An 18,887-nucleotide genomic window follows, 5' to 3' on the forward strand; every position below is an offset into this window, starting at 1 on the left:
ACATTTGAGTTCCTATTGCATCAGAAGTGTAACAGTGGTGAGGTGAACATAATATGTGTGAGCTGCTGCGCTTATGCAAATAAATTTTTATTAACACCCAGAAATAACTTTCATTTAGCAAGTGACATATGTGTGTATGCCACAGTGTGAAATCACAGGAAACTGAGCTGGAAAAAAGGTCGAAGAGCTCATCTGAAAATGATTAAGTTTTGTTTGAAAAAATACTCTTTGTGTTTTTTACAATAATCATTTTGTGGCATGTTTTATAGTAATACAAACATGTTAAACAGTTGCAAAGTTTGCTCACCAGAGGGTGCAAACCTGACTAATGTCACACTTTTGAGGAGTAAGATGAAAACTACACACAAAAAGTCAAGCTTAGATAACTTTATTTTCTTTACATCATCTGAAACAAATCACGGGGAAATGAATTTGCATCTCGGAGAAGGAGTCCTCTAAAAACTGAAACAACAAAAAAAAAGCATCCCTGATAGCGGGGTCTCTATTCAGACCGTACCCCTTAAAGTCCCCTCACCGAAGCCAAGAAAAAAAAACAACAACAAACAGCTCACATATAAACACACACTTCACAGCTGACATCAGTTTAACCGTCATTCATTCACAAAGCTTTTCGTTGGGAGCACCAACACCCTTCATGCACAGGATCAACCGTCATACTGCCATTCCAGTAGGACAGGTTCCAGCAAGGCCAGGAGTTTACTTTCATTACCTTTATCTGTACATAAGATTTCCTTCATTACAAAATCTACAAGACAAAAAAAAATATTTCAAACTACTGGAATCCCACTTGCATGAAGAGTATCAATCCTCCTAAAGCACCGCTTGCTTCCCATTTGACATTTTGTATAATCACTTAGTGCATTGCTCAAGATTTCCTGAGAATAGTTGCAGCACAAAAAAACCCTAAGGCAACTTCATCCCAAAAATATATCTATATGCATATATTTGTGTGTATATAACTCCACTAATGTCATGAAGTATGTATGAGGGCTTTACAGAAGTACTGTCTACTTAATTAGAATTTTAAATAGTGAGGAGAGAGTTAAAGGATAAGATGTTGAAAGCTGGTCAAAAAGCTCGAAGCTCTCCAATCTCATAGTGCAAATAAAATGGAAACGGGGAGCTCCAAAACAGCAAAGACAGGGTATAGTGCACCCAAGGCCAGAAGAGCACATATGCTACATGATGGATTTTATTGAGAATAACAGGAAAAAAAAAAGAAGCCATTAATGTTTGCACAACATGAGGCAAGACAGCCATGGAAAGCATAAAGTTTTTGGTCAGAGATGAATAAACTCAAAAAGGTAATGGCCCCTTTTAGTCACAGCCAAACTACAAGAACTGCAATGTGTGTGATGCATATTGTCCACACTTAGTTACCGACAGGAAAATCAATCTGTGTTCAAGTTCCAGGAGTTTTTAACCCCGCCGCCCACCTCCGATGTCTTTGCTCTGGTCCACTGTGTTACCTTCTGAAGGGAGGAATGTGCCGGTTTTACTGCAGAACCTGAAATGTGCAAAGAATGCGTTTGAGGAAAAATGGCTTAGAAAAAGACAATCAGCCTTTTAAAAAACAAGGCATTTGAGGACATGGGGGTTGCTGAGCAAAAATCATCAGTGCGGCTTCTCGTAGGTTTTTCTCTGTTCTGGGTTCAGGATGGATGTGGTCTTAAGACGGCCATAATAAATAGCAATAAATAAATAAATACACAGAAGGGGTGTATATTGTCTCAGTAATCCCAAAATTTTGCCACACTTATTTGTTTTAAGAACATAAATGAGAGCAGATGAAGACTGATATAAGCTGCATGTTTTACCAGAATCAACCCACTGATCCAGACTTTGTCATTTTGTTTTTGGTCAGGCATTTAGCTCAGAGCACTTTGGCTCTGAAAAACTAAGTAGAGTCTTTCTCATGGCTTTTCAAAAGAGTTGGGAAGAATCTTCTCTTCAAACCCAACATTGGCTACAACTCATCCACTCTCTCTTTTTCTGCAAAACAAGGAAAAAAAAAACCCAGCAGATCTTTGGTTTCAGCACCAAAATAAAGCATAGATCAAACCACTAACAAAAACAAAATTATTGCTTTTAACCCAAGGAATGAGCTTGATTAAATGACTCTGTATTTCCACCGACAGCCACCAGAGGACAGCGGACACACAAACCTTACTGTGATCTTATAGGCGATATGAATTTCAAACTGCATCTGAATCAAAAAAAATACACATCTTTAAATATTTCTCCATTCTGAAGCCCTGGATTTTAGTTTGCATAGTGAGAAGCGTCCTGGTGAGCAGATATTCAACAAACACCAGCAAGAAAAGAAGTATTAGAGACAAGTCAAACCTAAAATACTTGAACAGCAAACATAAACAGACAAATAAGTCAATAAAATGCCAAAAATCAGAAGACCAACATTAAGAATATCTCAGAAAACCCGATTTTCCTTTTTTTAAAATGTATTTTGATAAGTTTTAAGTGCTCTCTGTATGGAGCAGCAGGTCATTTGTCCAGCTACCTGAGATAATTATATTTATTTATTTTTTATTGTGGATATTTACCACATAAAGTTTTTTTCTACTATTCCCCTTCTTCTACTTCTTCGTCTTCCACTTCATCAGCCCATCTGTCATGCTGCAGCGCCGGCAAGCGAGTTCCTCCAGGATCTTCCCTCTCCGAATCTCTTCCACCTTGCATGTCAAGACCTCGCAGAAAAAGCTCGGGGTAGCCGGCCAGCCTCTGCGGGGTGAGTTGGGTCAGAGCCTGGAGGGCCAGCGACCTTTCCCTGTCGATGCCGCCTGGGAATATCAGCGAAGGTCCGCCGATGGAGCCGCTCCCGCCGCCGCCTTCTAGAACTGAGCGAGGGTGAAACACGGAGGGATGCGCCTGTAGAGACAGAGGGCTGCCTTCTTTCTCACCGCCGTCCTCGCCCAGCTCAGGGCCCCGCCTGGGCCGACGAGTGCGCAGCTCCAAGCAGCTGTGTCCCTTGCGGTGGCGCTGAAGGTGGTCCTCTCGGGCGAAGGCCTTGTGGCAGAGCGGGCACTCGAAGGGCCGCGCCCCGCTGTGGAGCGACAGGTGGTTTTTGAGGTCATATGAGTGGAGAAACCGTGCAGGGCAGTGGGAACAGGTGTAAGGGCGCTCCCCGGTGTGTTTCCTCATGTGGATCTTCAACTTGTCATTGCTAAACAAGAGGAAATTAATGATCAGAAGGCATAAAGAGAAGAGGTGAAATGACACGACACATTTGTATGAACTTGTCATACCGTGTGAAGCGAACTCCACAGGCGGAGCACTGGAAGGGTTTCTCCCCGGTGTGCGTCCTCATGTGGCGTGGCAGCTTCCCGGCTCCGTGAATAATCTTCTGACAGACTGGACACTGCTGTGGGGTTTGAGACTTCCTCTTCCTCCCGCCTCCTGCTACTGACGTGGCGGCACCTCGATCTGCTACAGAGCTGGGGAAGGAGCCAGATCTCATCATGTCGTCGCCCAAGCCCTCCATGTCGTCGTCCTCAGACAGCTTGTCGTTCTGGGTCGGGGGCTGGTGGGCTATGAGAGGTCGCTCTTGTGCCCAGTGGAGGAGCCCTCCGTTTAGTGTGGCCCCTCTCCCAGGTTCTCGGATGGCTCTTGGATCCCCGTTTTGCCCAAGTTTGGGGTGAAGCTCCTCTGGTTCGGGGCTGGGTGGCTGGGTGGGCGGCAGGGAGCGAAAGCTGTCGGATGCTGGTGAAGGGTGGGAGGCAGGAGAGGCGGGCAGCGGGTTCAAAGGTGAGAAGTTGTGAGGTAAGCCAACTTTTTTCACCTTCTTTCTGTCCGTTTTTCTTCTGGATATTTTCTCTACAACATTTGCTATCTCTACCGTCCTCTCACTAGTCATCTGCGGAGGTCGCTGCTCCCCCGCCGTCTCCCCCTCGGCCTCCGCCGTCTCTCCGAGAATGTCTCTGCAGGCGTCGGCCACGCACTGGATGCCCAGAAGTTGAGCGCCTCGCAGCACGTCTCTCATCCCGGAGCTGGGGATGGTAAGCGTGGCAGTGTAGGCGAACTCCAGCAGGGCGTCCAAGGCGTCAGGAGCCACGCAGTCCAGCTGGCAAACACTGAACCCCCCGCCGCCGCCTTCCTCCGCTCCAAACAGCCGGCGGAAGTAGAGGCTGACGGCTGCCATGACGGAGCGATGTGTTGGGTAGCGAGCCCCGTGAGAGGTAAGGGTGAGGTCACATAGGAGTCCCGTCCTGCGCTGGTCATTGAGGTGGGACAAGAGCTCATTGCTGTGCTCCGGGAAGGGGATCCCAATCAGGCCGTCCTCTCCTGGAGACATCGCCACCTACAGCACAGGAAGGGAAAATTAAGTAAGCAAAAGAACTGAGGGAGGTCAGTAAAAAAATGGTATGCAGTTTTATAACAAGTATTTAGCAAAGGTATTTCTACACCTTGAACTAAATATTTAATTATGGTGGGGCAACATGGACTTAGAATTTTATTACGATATTTTGTGGTACAATGAAGATTATGATTACTTAATTTTTAAGTAACTGTATGGCTATGAATGCATGGCACAACATTCATAAGCATTCACATTTGAAAGACTTATCCAGGTCGCCACTTACATGTTATTTCTATTACTAAAATGCAAATTTAATTGTTTTTTTAAGACTTACTGATATTGACGCTCTTGTGGAAAAGGAGTGGAAAATGTAGCAAAAATAAAATTTCCGGTGAAATGTTATTTTTCATTACAGTGTCATTGGTCATGATTCAGTATTTTTTTTAACAATTAATAACTGAAATTTATCTTGACGACAAATCAAGATTCTTAATTGGATTAGAAATGTCTCACGATAAATAATAAGCACTCTGATAAATACCCACCACTATATTTAATAGTGTTTTGTAAGGAATAACAATGTTAATCAGAGAAGGAGATTAAATCTGGAGGAGTTGCAGAGATCCAGAGGAACAGCATTGTTTTAAATATTTGGTCTATACACTAGTAATATATATATATATATATATATATATATATATATATATATATATATATATATATATATATGTAGTGGAGAATAATACTGCACATCATCCTGAACACACCATCCCTGCTGTGAAACACGGTGTTGGCAGCATTATTGTGTGGGGATTATTTTCTTCAGCAGGAGCAGAGAGGCTGCAAAACCAATGAGAAGATGGATGGAGAATGTGTGGACATTTATCATATCGCTTTTTATTCATCATGATAAATTTTGATGTACATTTTTCCAGCTGAATTCCAATAAACAATGTTTAATAATTTCCAAGTCTGTCCGTATTTCCAGGATTGTCATTTTTACTATTTTCTCCACTATTTGTTCAATGAAAGCATCAATAAATATCAATAAGTTTGAAAATATGACTAAAAGCAGTCACTGTTTGCAGTTTAATGACACAAGTCACAACGGGTAGGTTCTGTTAAGAGCAGTATTTGTGGAACTTTGTGTGCTTTAACAGAGTCACAAACATTCAGTTACCTAAAAAGAGTAATAAATACTTCTCATTGACACGTTAACTGTTATCACAATAGTACTACAACAGATTGTGATAAAATCTTAGTTCCATGTTGATGATCCTGAAAGAAAACTCGTTAGAAAAACTCTTGAGATTGAAGTTGAATTTCACCTTCCAGTAGAGCAAAAACCATAAAAAGAAACTGTAATAAGAATTTTTAGATCAACACATAATCGTGTAAGAATGGTCTAGTCAAAGTCAGATCTAAATCCAACTGAGAGCATGTATAAAGACAGACTCAGCCTGAGCTATTTTGCAAAGATGAAACAATTTTGATCTCAAGATGATTTTTATTGACAATGTTTACTTATCAATTTTCTTTCCAATTATGCATCAATTTGTGTTTGACTGTAATTAGAAATAAGATTAGAATATATTTAAGTTTGAGGCTATAACTAAGGGTGGGCAATATCGACTTCAAATTTTATCGCAATATTTTGCAGTACTATTGTGAAAACAATAAAAAAAATATGATCAAAGCTATTTTTTACTTATTTTTTAGGTAATTTTATGATATTGTTCTTGAAAAACATTCCCATTTGAGATGCGTTTCTTCAGGATATTTGTTGCTGAAAGAAATGTGATTTATATTTGTAACCAGATTTAATCATTTTTTAGAGTTTACTGATATTTATTAATACTCTTGTCGAACGAACAGAAGAGAAAATGTGAAAACATTTTTGTTTTGCATTTAATGTCATTAATTGTAATTTATCAAGTTTATTGATGAATCTTGTTAGAAATGTTTTTACCATAAATGATAATCAATACAACAAATGGCCATCCCTAGTTGAAACATGACAAAATGTGGAAAAGTTATTGGGACGGTGACGTTGAATATTACTTATTTCTTTGCAGTTTCTAAGAGGGAGAGCTTACCCAGACCTCTGCTTAACCCGTTCTAAAAGTAAATCTTTATTAGCGTGACTGACATGAGGAGTTCTCCTTCACATGAGGGACAATTTAAACAGGGCTTAGCAACCAGTCTGCCCCCCATGATCATCCTGTATTTGCCATCCAGATTACCAAATCAGGAGGAAGCGATTTCAGCCCATCAGGAGGGGGCTGGGTGAGCGGAAGAAGAACGGAGCGGACGAGGGAGCGGGGCGAAACATTAAAGCAAGAGAAAAAAAAAAAAAAAAAGTAGAAGCAATTCTTGAGACAGAGCGTGATATAAAGCCAGATGACTGGCGGTGATGTGGAAAGGATAGAGGGTTGTGCAATGCCCTGTGGGCGCTGTAGCCAAGGGGCAGTAGGTTAATTCGTGTGTGAAACCTTTATAGCATTAGCCAACTGATTAAAATACCTGGAGAAGAACTTGCAAAGGGCTATTAGAGGAGGAAGAGACGAAAAGCAAGCAGGGGAGAGGGAGGAAGTAGCAGAGTAGAGTGGGTGAAAGGGGGGGAACCAGTGAAAGAATGAGGAAGGAAAACAGCAAGAGGAGGCCTCATATAAATGTCCGCCGCTCAGATATTCAAAAGCATGGTAGGTCTCTTTAGTGACTTTGTTTTGATCTAATGAGGACCTTTCAAAAGCCGGTTTTTCAACATGCATCATGAGTGATGGGCTGGTGACAAACTCCAGAAATGAAAGCCGAGCAGGGACAATAAGTTTATTTCCTCCTAAAGAGTCCTGGCAGAAATGAGGCCCAACTACTCCCTGCTTTAGATCTCCAGGCACGCACTGCGCCCCGTCCGCATTGTACCTGGCTGATGCTACATCTCCCACACACCTGAGCAGACCAGATTTTCCACAAACAACTCATCCTCCACTCCCCTCCGCTCTCTGCCTCCCACCCATAGCAACCGGCAGCCCCCCCCAGGCCGTCCAATGACAGCGCTCACGCCGTGCCCAGAGGGCTCCGCACAACAACAGCACACCCACCTGAATAACCTGCTCCAAAACACACCTTATTAAACACACACACGCATACACATGTACTGAACACATGCACGCATACTCTTCCATGCAAGTCGGTGGCTCCCCCCACCCACCATTGTTCGTCGTAACTGGTGACGAACTTAACAACCGACTATTTATAAAATAAAAGAGAAATAAAAAAAAGCTGGCACCCCACCCTTACAATTAAAAGAACTTGACATTGGTTCTTCAAACACGCTTTTAGAAACCCTTCCCAACCCAGACAACTTATCTAGAATATCTTTTCCATATGAAGTCCAACTCAAAGGTTTGAAATGTCAGTCCTACCTTGCCCATCTTTATGGGCACAGTCCCTTGGAGACGAAGCAGCCTCTGTCTCGTGGTATCCATTTTTACGTCTTCACTCTTTGCTCGTTTTCTCGCTGCCTTTCAAAACCACCTGTTTCCTCACAGGGGCGCAGGTTGAAGGTTTGATCTGGTTGTCAAAGGTCGAGGACAAGTGCTCGTCCTTGGGGATGTCTACCGCTCTCGAGCATTCTGTCACTGACTCTCCTTCCTGTTGTATCAAAAGAGGGTGCACGCTGACTGACGGAGAGATCTAGAGATACCCCTCCCCCCCCAATGATCGTCGCCTACGCGCCCCCTCTCTCCAAAACCCAACGGCCCATTTTCCGAATACTTTCCGATAAACACCGTCTCCTTTCCTTCCCCGGAGCAGAGGGGACCCAACAGGTTGACGGATGGCGGCGCAGAAGAAGGTAAAGCGGGGATCTCGGTTGAAACAACCTTTGGGGTTAAGACCCAAACATGAGTTTAACGGGTTTAGCAGGAAGGAAACCCGCAAACGCAGCCAAAAGCACATTAAAAATAATTTCCAGGCAAATAATGTCGAAGCTGAAAAAACCCCAACAAAAACTAAGTAAGAACAGAAATCATATTGCCATTCTGAGTCATTTTGCTCCCCAATCAAACATTCAGGTAGGTGCAATATGAGAGTTAACCCATATTATACCTCACCCCGGAGACGACCTGCTGCACGGAGCTCTTCCTTTGAAACCAAACGTCTGCTCCTCCGACGACAAAACCAAGCCAGTAAAGCAAATATTTACAGCCATTTTCTAACTGAAAGTCAGTTTTAAGGCTTTTTTCTCTTCAATGTGAGGCGACAACAGCGAACAACCGAGGCAGAAAAGTGAGGAAGTCCATTTGATTGCTCACTCGCCGTTTCTCTAATTCCCAGCAGATTTGGCCTTGAATAAATCGTCCGAATTGGAGGATTTAGAAAACAAAATGTGAGGATTTCTTGTGTTGTACTCTGCACAGTGTTATCTTTAGCTTTTTGTGGAGATGTCACACTGCCCTTGAAAAGTTAAACTTTATCACCATGGACATAAAATTTCAGTTAAAATAAAAATCAAGTACCAAAATTGTTATTTGCTTCAGCCTTATATATTAGCCTAGTAAAAAAAAACTGGAAGAAAAACAAGCAGAGGTAAATCCAAGAGACAACTTGGTGCTTAAATCTCTGTAGGGCAGAGTGCAAATACTTGACCTGACCTTGCATGGGTACACTGTGTCCTGCATGATAATAGCCAACATTACGATAATTACTGTCTGCTAAATGCATCTATGGTATCAGGATGATTTAAAACAGGAGGTCCAAGTTTATGAAATTAATCTCAAAGCGTGAAACGAATTTTAGAAAATGAAGCAGTGCAGAGCAGCAAGAGACAAAAGGGGTTTTAGGAGGAGCACACAACAATGCACATTAAGTTTCCGGCTCTGGGGAAGAAAAAAAAAAAAAACACAACACACACACATCATGGGTAGTTGGTGGTTCGAGCTCGTTATTTTAGGCTATTCCTTAGAACTCCGACGTGTTCGGAAAATTACAAAACAAACTTTAAAAAAAAAAGATGCAGTGATTCCCATCAGTTTTCTGTCTGCCTGTGAGTCACTCAATGCAGACAAAAGTGTACAGTGACAGCGTTCGTATCCCCTACTGACTCCTTCCTTCGTCACTTTGTTTCTGTTGCTCGCCAAGGACATGTCTGCATGAGAGGCAGAATCTTGCAACACATGGCAAGTAAGTCAGAAACGGCCCTCAAGAAGATGTTACAAACACTCATGGCGAATGAAATTACCACATTTTTCAAATTTGCTCTCGTTAACGAGGCTGGGTAGGTTTAAAATTTTATCTGTTTTTCTATAAATTACTCAACATGTTTTTAAATAGCCTAAAATGATTCTGCTGTATATTCATTTCAATGCTTCCGATGCCATCTTTCCAACAATTACCTCTGTCTTTGTGTTTTTGCACTCATCCTCCCACTCGTTTTGTCGACGGCAGAGGAATTAATCAGCCCTGCACCTTTACGCTGCCTTCACCCCATGCTTTCGTTATGCGAACCCTCTTCCTTTCTCTCTTAACACCCAAAATTGTGCATCTCTTGTGAGGATCTGACGCTGACAGAGATCGAAAATTGCATTTAGGTTGTGTTGATGCCAAATATAAGTGCAAGGCTAGAAAATCCCGACGTGTTTGGAAGATGCAGACGTGTAACTCGAGGGGAAATGGAAACTTAAAGAGAAAAAAGCACCGTAAATGACCCGAGAGAAAAAGGGGACGCATTTGCATGTGGGCCTGAATACAAACACAAAGCATATAGCTTAAAAAACAAAGCTCAACCTCACACACAACTGGGACTGTTGGTATAACTTTTATGGCTGCTATTTTCCATTTAAGGCTGTAAGTTTTCCCAGTCCACCTCAATTATATCGAGCTCCAGCTCTAAAGGGGGGAAAATATGACTTTATGCTTTTCACACAAAAAACCCAGTCTGAGCGGGAGATGGAGAAAAACTCTTATAAATTCTGATGTCAGATGTTTTCCAAAGAGGCCTTTTGTATGTGTGTGCAGCACACATGGTTGGTTGAAGGCTTCCTCATCCAAACCCCACTAACTAAATTAGATTCTTTTTTTTAATTTTAGTTCATACAAACTGTCTGAGATCTTTACAGCAGAAATATATTTTTGCAGAAGTTAAGAAGTCCTTTAGGGAACCATGAACACACTTACGCTGCTCTGTTACCCTTATAAAACGTATTAATCAGAAAAGAACAGAAACAGTTCTTGTTTGCGTCCATTTGTCAATCGAAACACCCGGTGACTAACATCCTTCTCATAGTGATTCTCATCCGTTATTCCTAACCACAACATAACACATCAGGGCAACACGCAGCATCCACTGCCCCCAAAAAACATCAAAAGCACGGAAAGTAAAAATTCAAGCTCATACCGTTTCTCCTCCTCACTCTCGTCTTCCTCACACCACTTTCCTTCAGTTTAGTGCTTACGATAAAAAGAGAAAACTTTGCACTTCACTCATTTAAGAGTAGAGAGTAAAGCAGCGGGACACCTTCAGTGAGGAAGAGCAGGGGAGGAGGAGGAAACTGGGGGATGAGAAGAGAGGATGAGAGCACGTATGCCTGCCAAACCAAAACTAAAATTCACCTTAACATCTCTAAACGGAGCTGAAACACGCAGCTCGTTTCTGCGGGGAGATAAAACACAAAGTCCACCTGCTGTGTGTCCCAACATCTCCCTCCAGACTGCACATTTGCATCCCACCAGCAGATATAAAAAGCAGACCCAACCAGGCAGAATTTGAATCACCATTTGAATTTGTCAAAGACAAGACTTGAGACAGCATCGTGATAATTACACTGACTGTCCCCTGTGATGACAGAACTCAAAAAAGAGAAGTCTGCTGAGCAGATGTTACTCAGCAAATGTTCTTTTTTTTTAGGTTATATTTCAAGAAAGCCCCTGCGAGAAGCGAGCCCTCCTCCTTTCTTACTGCAACTGGGGCATTATGGTGTCTCTTTCTGTGTGCGTGTGAGAAGTTTGACGCATGCGCGCGGTGTGGTCTTCGTTCCAGAAACACATTACATTATTCATTTGGCTGGCAGAGCAGAGGCCCTTATCCCCTCGCCCTCCCACACCAAAGCACTCGGCTGCACGCTGCAACAGCAGCAGCCAGTTTGCATGCCAGACCTGGACACCATGCGAATCTGCAGGAGGATTATCAGCTTATCAGCACATGGGGCAAGACATTTGGGTGCACATATATATATGCTCTGTCCTTTAATAACACCAGACGACTTCTAACCTGAACTCAAGGTATAATGAAGTTTTTAGAACCAGATGCTGTATAGAATAGTGTATTTAAACAACGAGCACATGTACAATTAGGGATAAATGATAATTCATGGTATGATGGGTATTTTAATCAATTTCAGGTGTAGATCACCTGAAATTGATCCAAAAATTATTCACACGCCAGACTGATTTAGATTTGGAGCAATCAAAACCTCCTTATGACGGTTGAAGAGCTTTTTGAAAGTTCCTGCTGGTAATTTCTGATCAATGAGCTCCACGACTTTGAAGGCATTTTCCCATCACCCTGATCTTTAGTTTAAATGTTATTATTAATTCCTGGAATAGTTAATATATAATAAGAGAGATTGACATGAGGTGTGGATTAACTTTAGGACCCAATCCAGTGGACTGTTGGCTGGGATTATATTTTCTATATTGAACATAAATAATTAAAAATGTTATTTTTATTTTATTTTATAGATTTTCCCAACATTATTAGCAAGAATATTGCTTTACAAGGATGCAGCAGCTACATCAGTTTTTAATAACTTAATACTGACATTGCAAATATTTTAGATTTTTAAATTGCATCCATTTTATTCTTGCAAAACAAAAAAAAATCAAGCAGAATTTAAAGCAACAGTGTCATCCCCCGTAGCTGGTTTACAGAAGGCTATTAAAAGTTTTCCTCACCTCCAGTGAAGAAAAATTTGGATATTTGCAAATATTTCGTGTGGTGTGAAAACTGATATTTTGGAAACTATAGCATTACCATCTACTGCACTCACTACGACAACAGTGTTTTAAAACTGCGGCCAACAGACCAACTATTTAATCTGATAAATTAGCATCTTGTGCTCTCAACTCCAGAGGTGTAAAACTTATCAGCTGTTTATTCTGTATCATATATGAATCAAAAATAATAAATAGGAAAGAAAATATACCTGCAATTCAATCATGAATGCTTTTGTCCATGTAAATACCATTAAACTGAGGTATATTGGACCATTAGTGTATTATAAAACAGCATCAGTGATTTGTATTTTAAGTTTTTTTTTACCACTCAGTCAAAAACGTTTATTTACTTCAGCGACTGAAGTACTTTCTGGAGCCGACACATTTTTATGTCTAAAACTGCGATAAATATAACATTTTAGAAAAGATTGTTTTAATAATTTTGTGCAACTTTAGCATTACTAAAGATTGTATTTAAGCTTAATTTTCAGTTTGTTACAAACACAAAAATTTTCTGCGAGTTTGAGACAAAGACTTTTTTCAAACTGCTGTATTTTCAGATTTTTACTGTGTTTTATTTTGTTTTTCAGTTTGTCTTTTCATGTCTCTTATGGTGGTAAATTTATTTTATGCTTCACATAAAAGTCTAAAATGTGACAAATTATTCCTCTTATAGACTCTGGTCAGAAAAACCTAACTTTGAAAGTTATTTGCTGCAGCAAGTCAAGAAAACCTGTTTTAGCTCTCGCTGTGTTTCTTTTTAAAATCACTGTACACAAAAACATTTCCGCTCAGCTTCTTACGGTGAAACACTGAGGGAAGCAGCAGCAGGAAAGGAAATCAATCTGAGGTTGGAAAGAGGAAAAATGGTCTGAGATTTGAGACGATACGACAGAGGTAACAAAGGAACACGAGGGAGGAACGTCTTCTAAAAACACACATATTCTTAGAAATCACAAAAATAAGGAGGTTATGGGGGAGGAGAAACACATGAGAGTGAGAGAATGGGGAGTGGGTGTAGAGATACTCCAACAGATAAAGTGAAGAAGAGGGGAGGTTAAGACAGGAAAATCTAGTCCCGGCCTCGAACAATCTGTGTTGGCAACGAGACGTGAAACAAGAGTCGACAGAGTTGAGTTACTAGGGGAGAGGAAGGGGGAGAGAGAGAGAGAGAGAGAAAAAGAGATAGAGAGAAAAGAGAGAGAGACAGAAGGGAGAGAAGCCGTGACATGACGGCTGGGAGATAAACACAACGATCGAGCAAGAGGTGAACACATGCACGCAGCCACAGGAAGTAGCAAGAGTCCTCGCAGGTGTATGCATGTGTGTGTGTGTGTGTGTGTGTGTGTAGGCAGATGTCTGAGGGAGCGATGTGGTAGCAGCCACCTCTATCATTAGCATCACCAAAAGGGAGTTTCACCATTAGATGGAGAACAAGCACAGATGTGAGAGAGAAAGCCTGCTGACGGCGTGGTTTCACACTTTGCTTCCCCCCGTTTTCTTCTAGCTCCTTATCTGGTCAGCAGTTTCTACCCCTCAGCTCTTCACAGCTGTGTAAGAACGCCGGGGCATCAAGGTGTGTGTAGGCGAACCATTCACTGCATTGAACTCGATTCTTTTGTAACGCCGCTAAGAGTACGTGTGAACGCCCAAAAAGAATCAACGAAAGTCGAGGTTTTAAGCTTCGTTACGGTCAAACATGAGTAATTTATAAGCACAGTTGCAGTAATTGAGTGGGGGTGTTTTAGCAGGTCGGGCTGTGGTACAAACAGGGAACTGTGGGGGTGTAACTGTGGACCAAGAAACTCATAATACAAACTTGGTTCATTTTCACACTCCTTTGCAGAAAAACAAAGCTTGCAGAAGGAATGGTTATTTAGTAAAATCTGTAATTTTAGGAGTTTCTTGTTGCCTTTTCAGCTGATTAAACTGATGTTTTTTATTGCATCATTTCCAGCAGAGTTATCAGAAAGCATCCAAAGATTTCCAAAGTGTTTTAGCACCCCAGTAAATGTAGGCCAAAGCATTCAAGTAAACTGTTATGGAAACTTTGTGACGCCAAGATGCAACTCTCTGCAGCAGATCTACCTGCAGAAGAAGAAATGACTGAATGAATGGATAAACAAAATTAAGACATAACTAACTGTAATTCAATACCTATGATAGAAAGACTTCATAGATCCATTATTAAGATCTTGTAAAACCATGGAAAATGTCTAAATAATAAACTTAATTTTAAATGCGCCGTGATTTTCAAGACGATTTTCATGAATTATATTTAAGTTCATCTTAAATTTGTAATTTATTTCAGTGAGATTTGTGTAGTTCTGTGTGAAAAGGTGTGACAAAAACTACAAGCTCTTTGAAGCAATAAGCCTCATTGAAAGAAGTTTAGACATTCAGCTTTCAGCCACAAACCTGCAAAACAATCCAGCTCCTGGAAACGGCTCACTGAACGTTTATGCTATTTAAATCTGAATGTTTTTGAACATGAGTTTAAAGAGGTTTGAATCATCAGTAACTTATGAAGCTTAATATTTTAGACCTATTCATACTCTCCAAGGACAGATACATTTGCTCCGTCTCCTTTGGAGTCCTTGCAGCATAATCTTGAAGCTCATTGTGAGCAGAACTTATTTTTTCTTGCGTGCTGCAGTGTGAGAGACCTCTGAGGACTTGCTATGAGCTTTTCGCATGAGTTCTTGTGAAGTACGAAATGTTCTTGCAGCCTTGGATAAATTAACAAATTATCTGTTCCTGCAGGGTATTTATTGGTCCATACTGTCTGTGTCAAAGGTAGGTGATCTGGGTCTACAAATGCCAGAAAACTCAGATTTGATGGCACAATTATTAAATTTGCTTAAATAAAACTTAAGTTGCTGGTTCAGTTTTTAGCAACATTTTTAACATTCAACTTCCTCAAAGTTGTACAAACTCTGACGTCGATATGGGAACGTTTTGGTAAGTAGCTATACTTTCGTGACCATTTCTGGAATAGAAGTGGTTCGTTTAAACTTTAAGATACTTTTGTTAGTTTATAAATCACTCATCGGACCACTCGGGTCTCCTGGTTCTGGGGTTGCAGAACACCGAGTGCCTTTAAACCAAAACAGTTTAGAGTCGCCTTTGATTAACAAAAACACTGATTTGAGGCATTTGATTATTCTTGTTTATGGCATTTGACAAAATGTGATATTGTTTCATAACTGGTTATTGTGTTACGTTTTTATTATTTAAAGCATTTTGAACCGCCTTGTTGATGAAATGTGCTCTACAGACATACTCAACTCCTGAAAATAAACAAACACAATAGAAAGTTCTCATGTCTTTGCTATTTTGAATCCTGACAAAGATTAATGGACTTCTGTAGTATTATATTTAGACCTCTGCGTCTAAATATAAAGTCACACATTTTTAATTAAAAGGTTCTTTGACACTCGGATGAGCTTAAAATAAAAATTTTTTATATTTATTCAACATGAATACATCAGAGCCCCATACAGTGTGGGCTCTCAAGTGTAATTACTATATATGCAAAACATGATTAATATACCATGTAAGTTGGAATTCAAGTATTAAGTTTATAGTTAAAAAAAATAAAGATGTTTGTACATCAACCCCAGTTAAATGTTACAATCTAAAAATATTTTTTTGTCGTATACAAACAATAATTTGTATTAGTAGTGCTGATGAACCTTTAAAAGAAGAGACCGTTTCTGGTCAGATTTATTAAATTTTATCCACTTTTCTCAAAGTGTTGTTTAGTACTGCTTTATTACACAGAGGTTTTGTTTGTGTCCATGACTGAACAAAACAAAACTGTAAAGTCACAATAAAAGAGATTAGATGAATCACTTTCTTGTATTTTTCAAGATCCTTCCAGAAAACGTGTCGAATGTGACTGAATGTTGTAGCTTTATTTATATTTGCTAGACTGTTCAAAATGTTAGTGTAGCAGTCTGAATGCTCTGCAGTCAGACTGCAGCACAACAAATTGTAACTGCAAAATAATTTCCAAGCCAAAATGAAAACCTTTTTGATGATATCTTCAGAAAGTTAGTATAAAGAGTTATTTTGGTGCTTTTTTCTCAGTACTGAGAGTAGAGATGAGTGTCGATCCCTGTGTGTGTTATGAAGTTCAGGTAGAGTGGGCGTTGAAGAACATGTGGGGGGTTTTATGAAGGCAACATGAAAGGTGCATAAGCAATTCAAGTGTACGATTTGAGCAATATATTTATTTACAACAATGATTTGTAAAATAAGACGAATTAAGTGATTTTTCTGTGCTTTGTTGCTCCTTTTATGCCGGTTTTCCTGGGTGGAAAACATGTCTTCAACAAACCTTTACTGTTCAGGGCAGACGACAAGAACAAAAGCATAAAGCGCGAGTTTATAAGTGTGCATCCTGTATTTAGAGTTGCCACATCAAAGGGAGGATCTGAACAGCAGCAGTACTCCTGCACAAACAGCCTCTCGCTTTAAAAAGGAAGATCTTGCAAAAGTACTGGACACACACAGAAACACACAGCAGTGTCGCAAAACTAACTGATCCTGATCGGTTTCCTCTTCCTGTGCTCAGTGAAGATGGTCGGCCACGAGAGCAGATGGAAAGATTAAAGCGAATGACACGCAGAAACGTTTCGGGGGAGGCCGGGGAGGGGAGTTAAAGCAGAATAACAACAATCCCTTCCCGACAGGTAGAAACAGAAAGGAGAGAGAGAGAAGAATGTAACCAGAGGAGATGAGGGAAAGATGTGTCAACTTCCTGACAAATCAGCTGCGCAGAATGAGAAGTGGAGGAGTGTGTCCGTTTCTACTTCACTTACAGGCAACTAAACGCATCAGAGCAAATCTAGGAAGAGGTTTTAGAGTCACGCTGCTGGTAAAGCACCAGCATTAATCTCAGTGGAAGGGCTGGACAAATCAAAACTGTTTATTGTTCTGTTTTTCCTCCTTTAAAACGGCAGAAGCATGTAAAGTTGAAACCAGATGTCAGATACAAAAACAATCATTTTTTATTCCTGCCTGACCATAAATCAAACTAAAGGTTTCCTGCTTCAGGTCAGCTGGGTTTACAAAGATTATTTGAATTCGCTAAACACAAAAATAATTGAGAAACTTGAGATTTTATGTTTACAACCTACAAATCCAAAAGGTTACCTTCATTTCCTAAATATTTGGAAGGATTGCAGCTTATATTATATGACTTGAGTCAAATGTTGCTGGGATTTTGGCCCATTCCTCCCGACAGAACTGGTGTAACTGGGTCACATCTGCAGGCCGCCTTACTTTTTAGCTCTAATCAGAAACTTCATAACGGGTTAAGATATTAACTTTCTCATGCATATTAAATTTAGCTGCATGTTAAAGGTCGTTATCATAACCTGAGTTTAGTAAAGTGTATTAGTCTCTCCTGCGGTGAAGAATGATCACAACATGATGCTTTAATCCCCTTGCTTCCCAGTTCAGATGGTGTTCTTTGACTTGCTTCACACTTTTTCCTCCAAATGTAGCGATGATCTTTATAAGCAAACACTTTAATTTAAGTTTTACAATACAGCAGCTCAGTTCTTCAAAATGTAAGGCTTTTGGCCTGGAGTGAATTTGGAAACTAATATTTTTTATCTTACTTTTCGAGTCATGACATCTTCCAAAGGCATAAACATATTTGTGTATACAAACCAAAATATTTGAAAAATAATCTCGACACTTGCCTTATTATTTAGACAAATTCAAATAATTTTGTTAATTCTAGCTGACGGTGAGACTATGCAAAGCTCCTGGGTCTTTTTGCACGGGCTACATAGATGTCTGGCTTCAACCGTATTTTTTCAAGAAGCAAACAAATAGGTTGCATGTTATTTCACATAAATAATTGATTTGTTTTCAAACATTAACAAAGATGATTCGATTTTTTTTCCATGAAGGGATAACAAGCAGCCCCTCTGGAATACAGGCCTCCATTTGCTGCTGGAGTTCCCCTCTGAGCGACACACATGAAAGGGGTCACTTTCAGCAGCGCCGAGTCCCTTTTGCCTGCTCATGTTTGGGTGTTTATTCTCACTTTCCCTGAAGTGTTGTCTCACTGTACCTATTTATGATAACCGCCCGCTCAGTGTGTACAGAAACAATTGCAGCATTACTAGAAAAGCTGAATCACTGCCACTCCTTCAGCCTGTGTAGCCGTTTTCTCGAGGCTCCACTTCTCTGCAAGCAGAAGAAGAAGAAGGAGAAGAAGAAGACGATGACAGAGAGCCGAGGCCACCTGCCTTGTTGGTTAACCCTTCGCTGGCGTGGGCTGCGAGGCTGGTGGTCGAGAGCAAGGGAGGGCTGTCGAATGTTACAGAAACTCATGACTGAAAAGAGGAAATGGCAGATACAGAACTTCCTCTATTGACACAGAACGAGTAGGGCCAAGACTCGACGACAACAGCAGCAGCCTTGAGTACGGACAGCGTGTAGTCATCCCTGACTTATTACAGTTTCAGGGTGGAGAAACAACCGGCAAGGGTGGCGAAGTTGTTCAGAAATCCAGGCCTTGACTTATTAACATGGT

General features: G+C 40.7%; 1 protein-coding gene across 3 annotated transcripts in view; it reads right to left on the reverse strand.

Moving 5' to 3' along the window:
- Positions 1-372: 372 nt before the first annotated feature.
- zbtb7b (zinc finger and BTB domain containing 7B) overlaps positions 373-18,887 on the reverse strand; it is a 28,101-nt gene continuing 9,586 nt past the window's right edge. For 2 of the 3 annotated variants that reach the window (XM_044115977.1, XM_044115980.1), the window contains exons 3-4: positions 3,285-4,336; positions 373-3,202 (exon numbers count right to left, since the gene is read on the reverse strand). In XM_044115977.1, the coding sequence (XP_043971912.1) occupies positions 2,602-3,202; positions 3,285-4,330 (1,647 nt within the window). In that variant the 5' untranslated portion in view covers positions 4,331-4,336 and the 3' untranslated portion in view covers positions 373-2,601. The remainder of the gene's footprint in view (positions 3,203-3,284; positions 4,337-18,887) is intronic. The other variant, XM_044115979.1, reaches the window with a different exon arrangement.

Source organism: Gambusia affinis, linkage group LG05 (genome assembly GCF_019740435.1).
Source record: "Gambusia affinis linkage group LG05, SWU_Gaff_1.0, whole genome shotgun sequence".
Lineage (NCBI taxonomy): Eukaryota > Metazoa > Chordata > Actinopteri > Cyprinodontiformes > Poeciliidae > Gambusia > Gambusia affinis.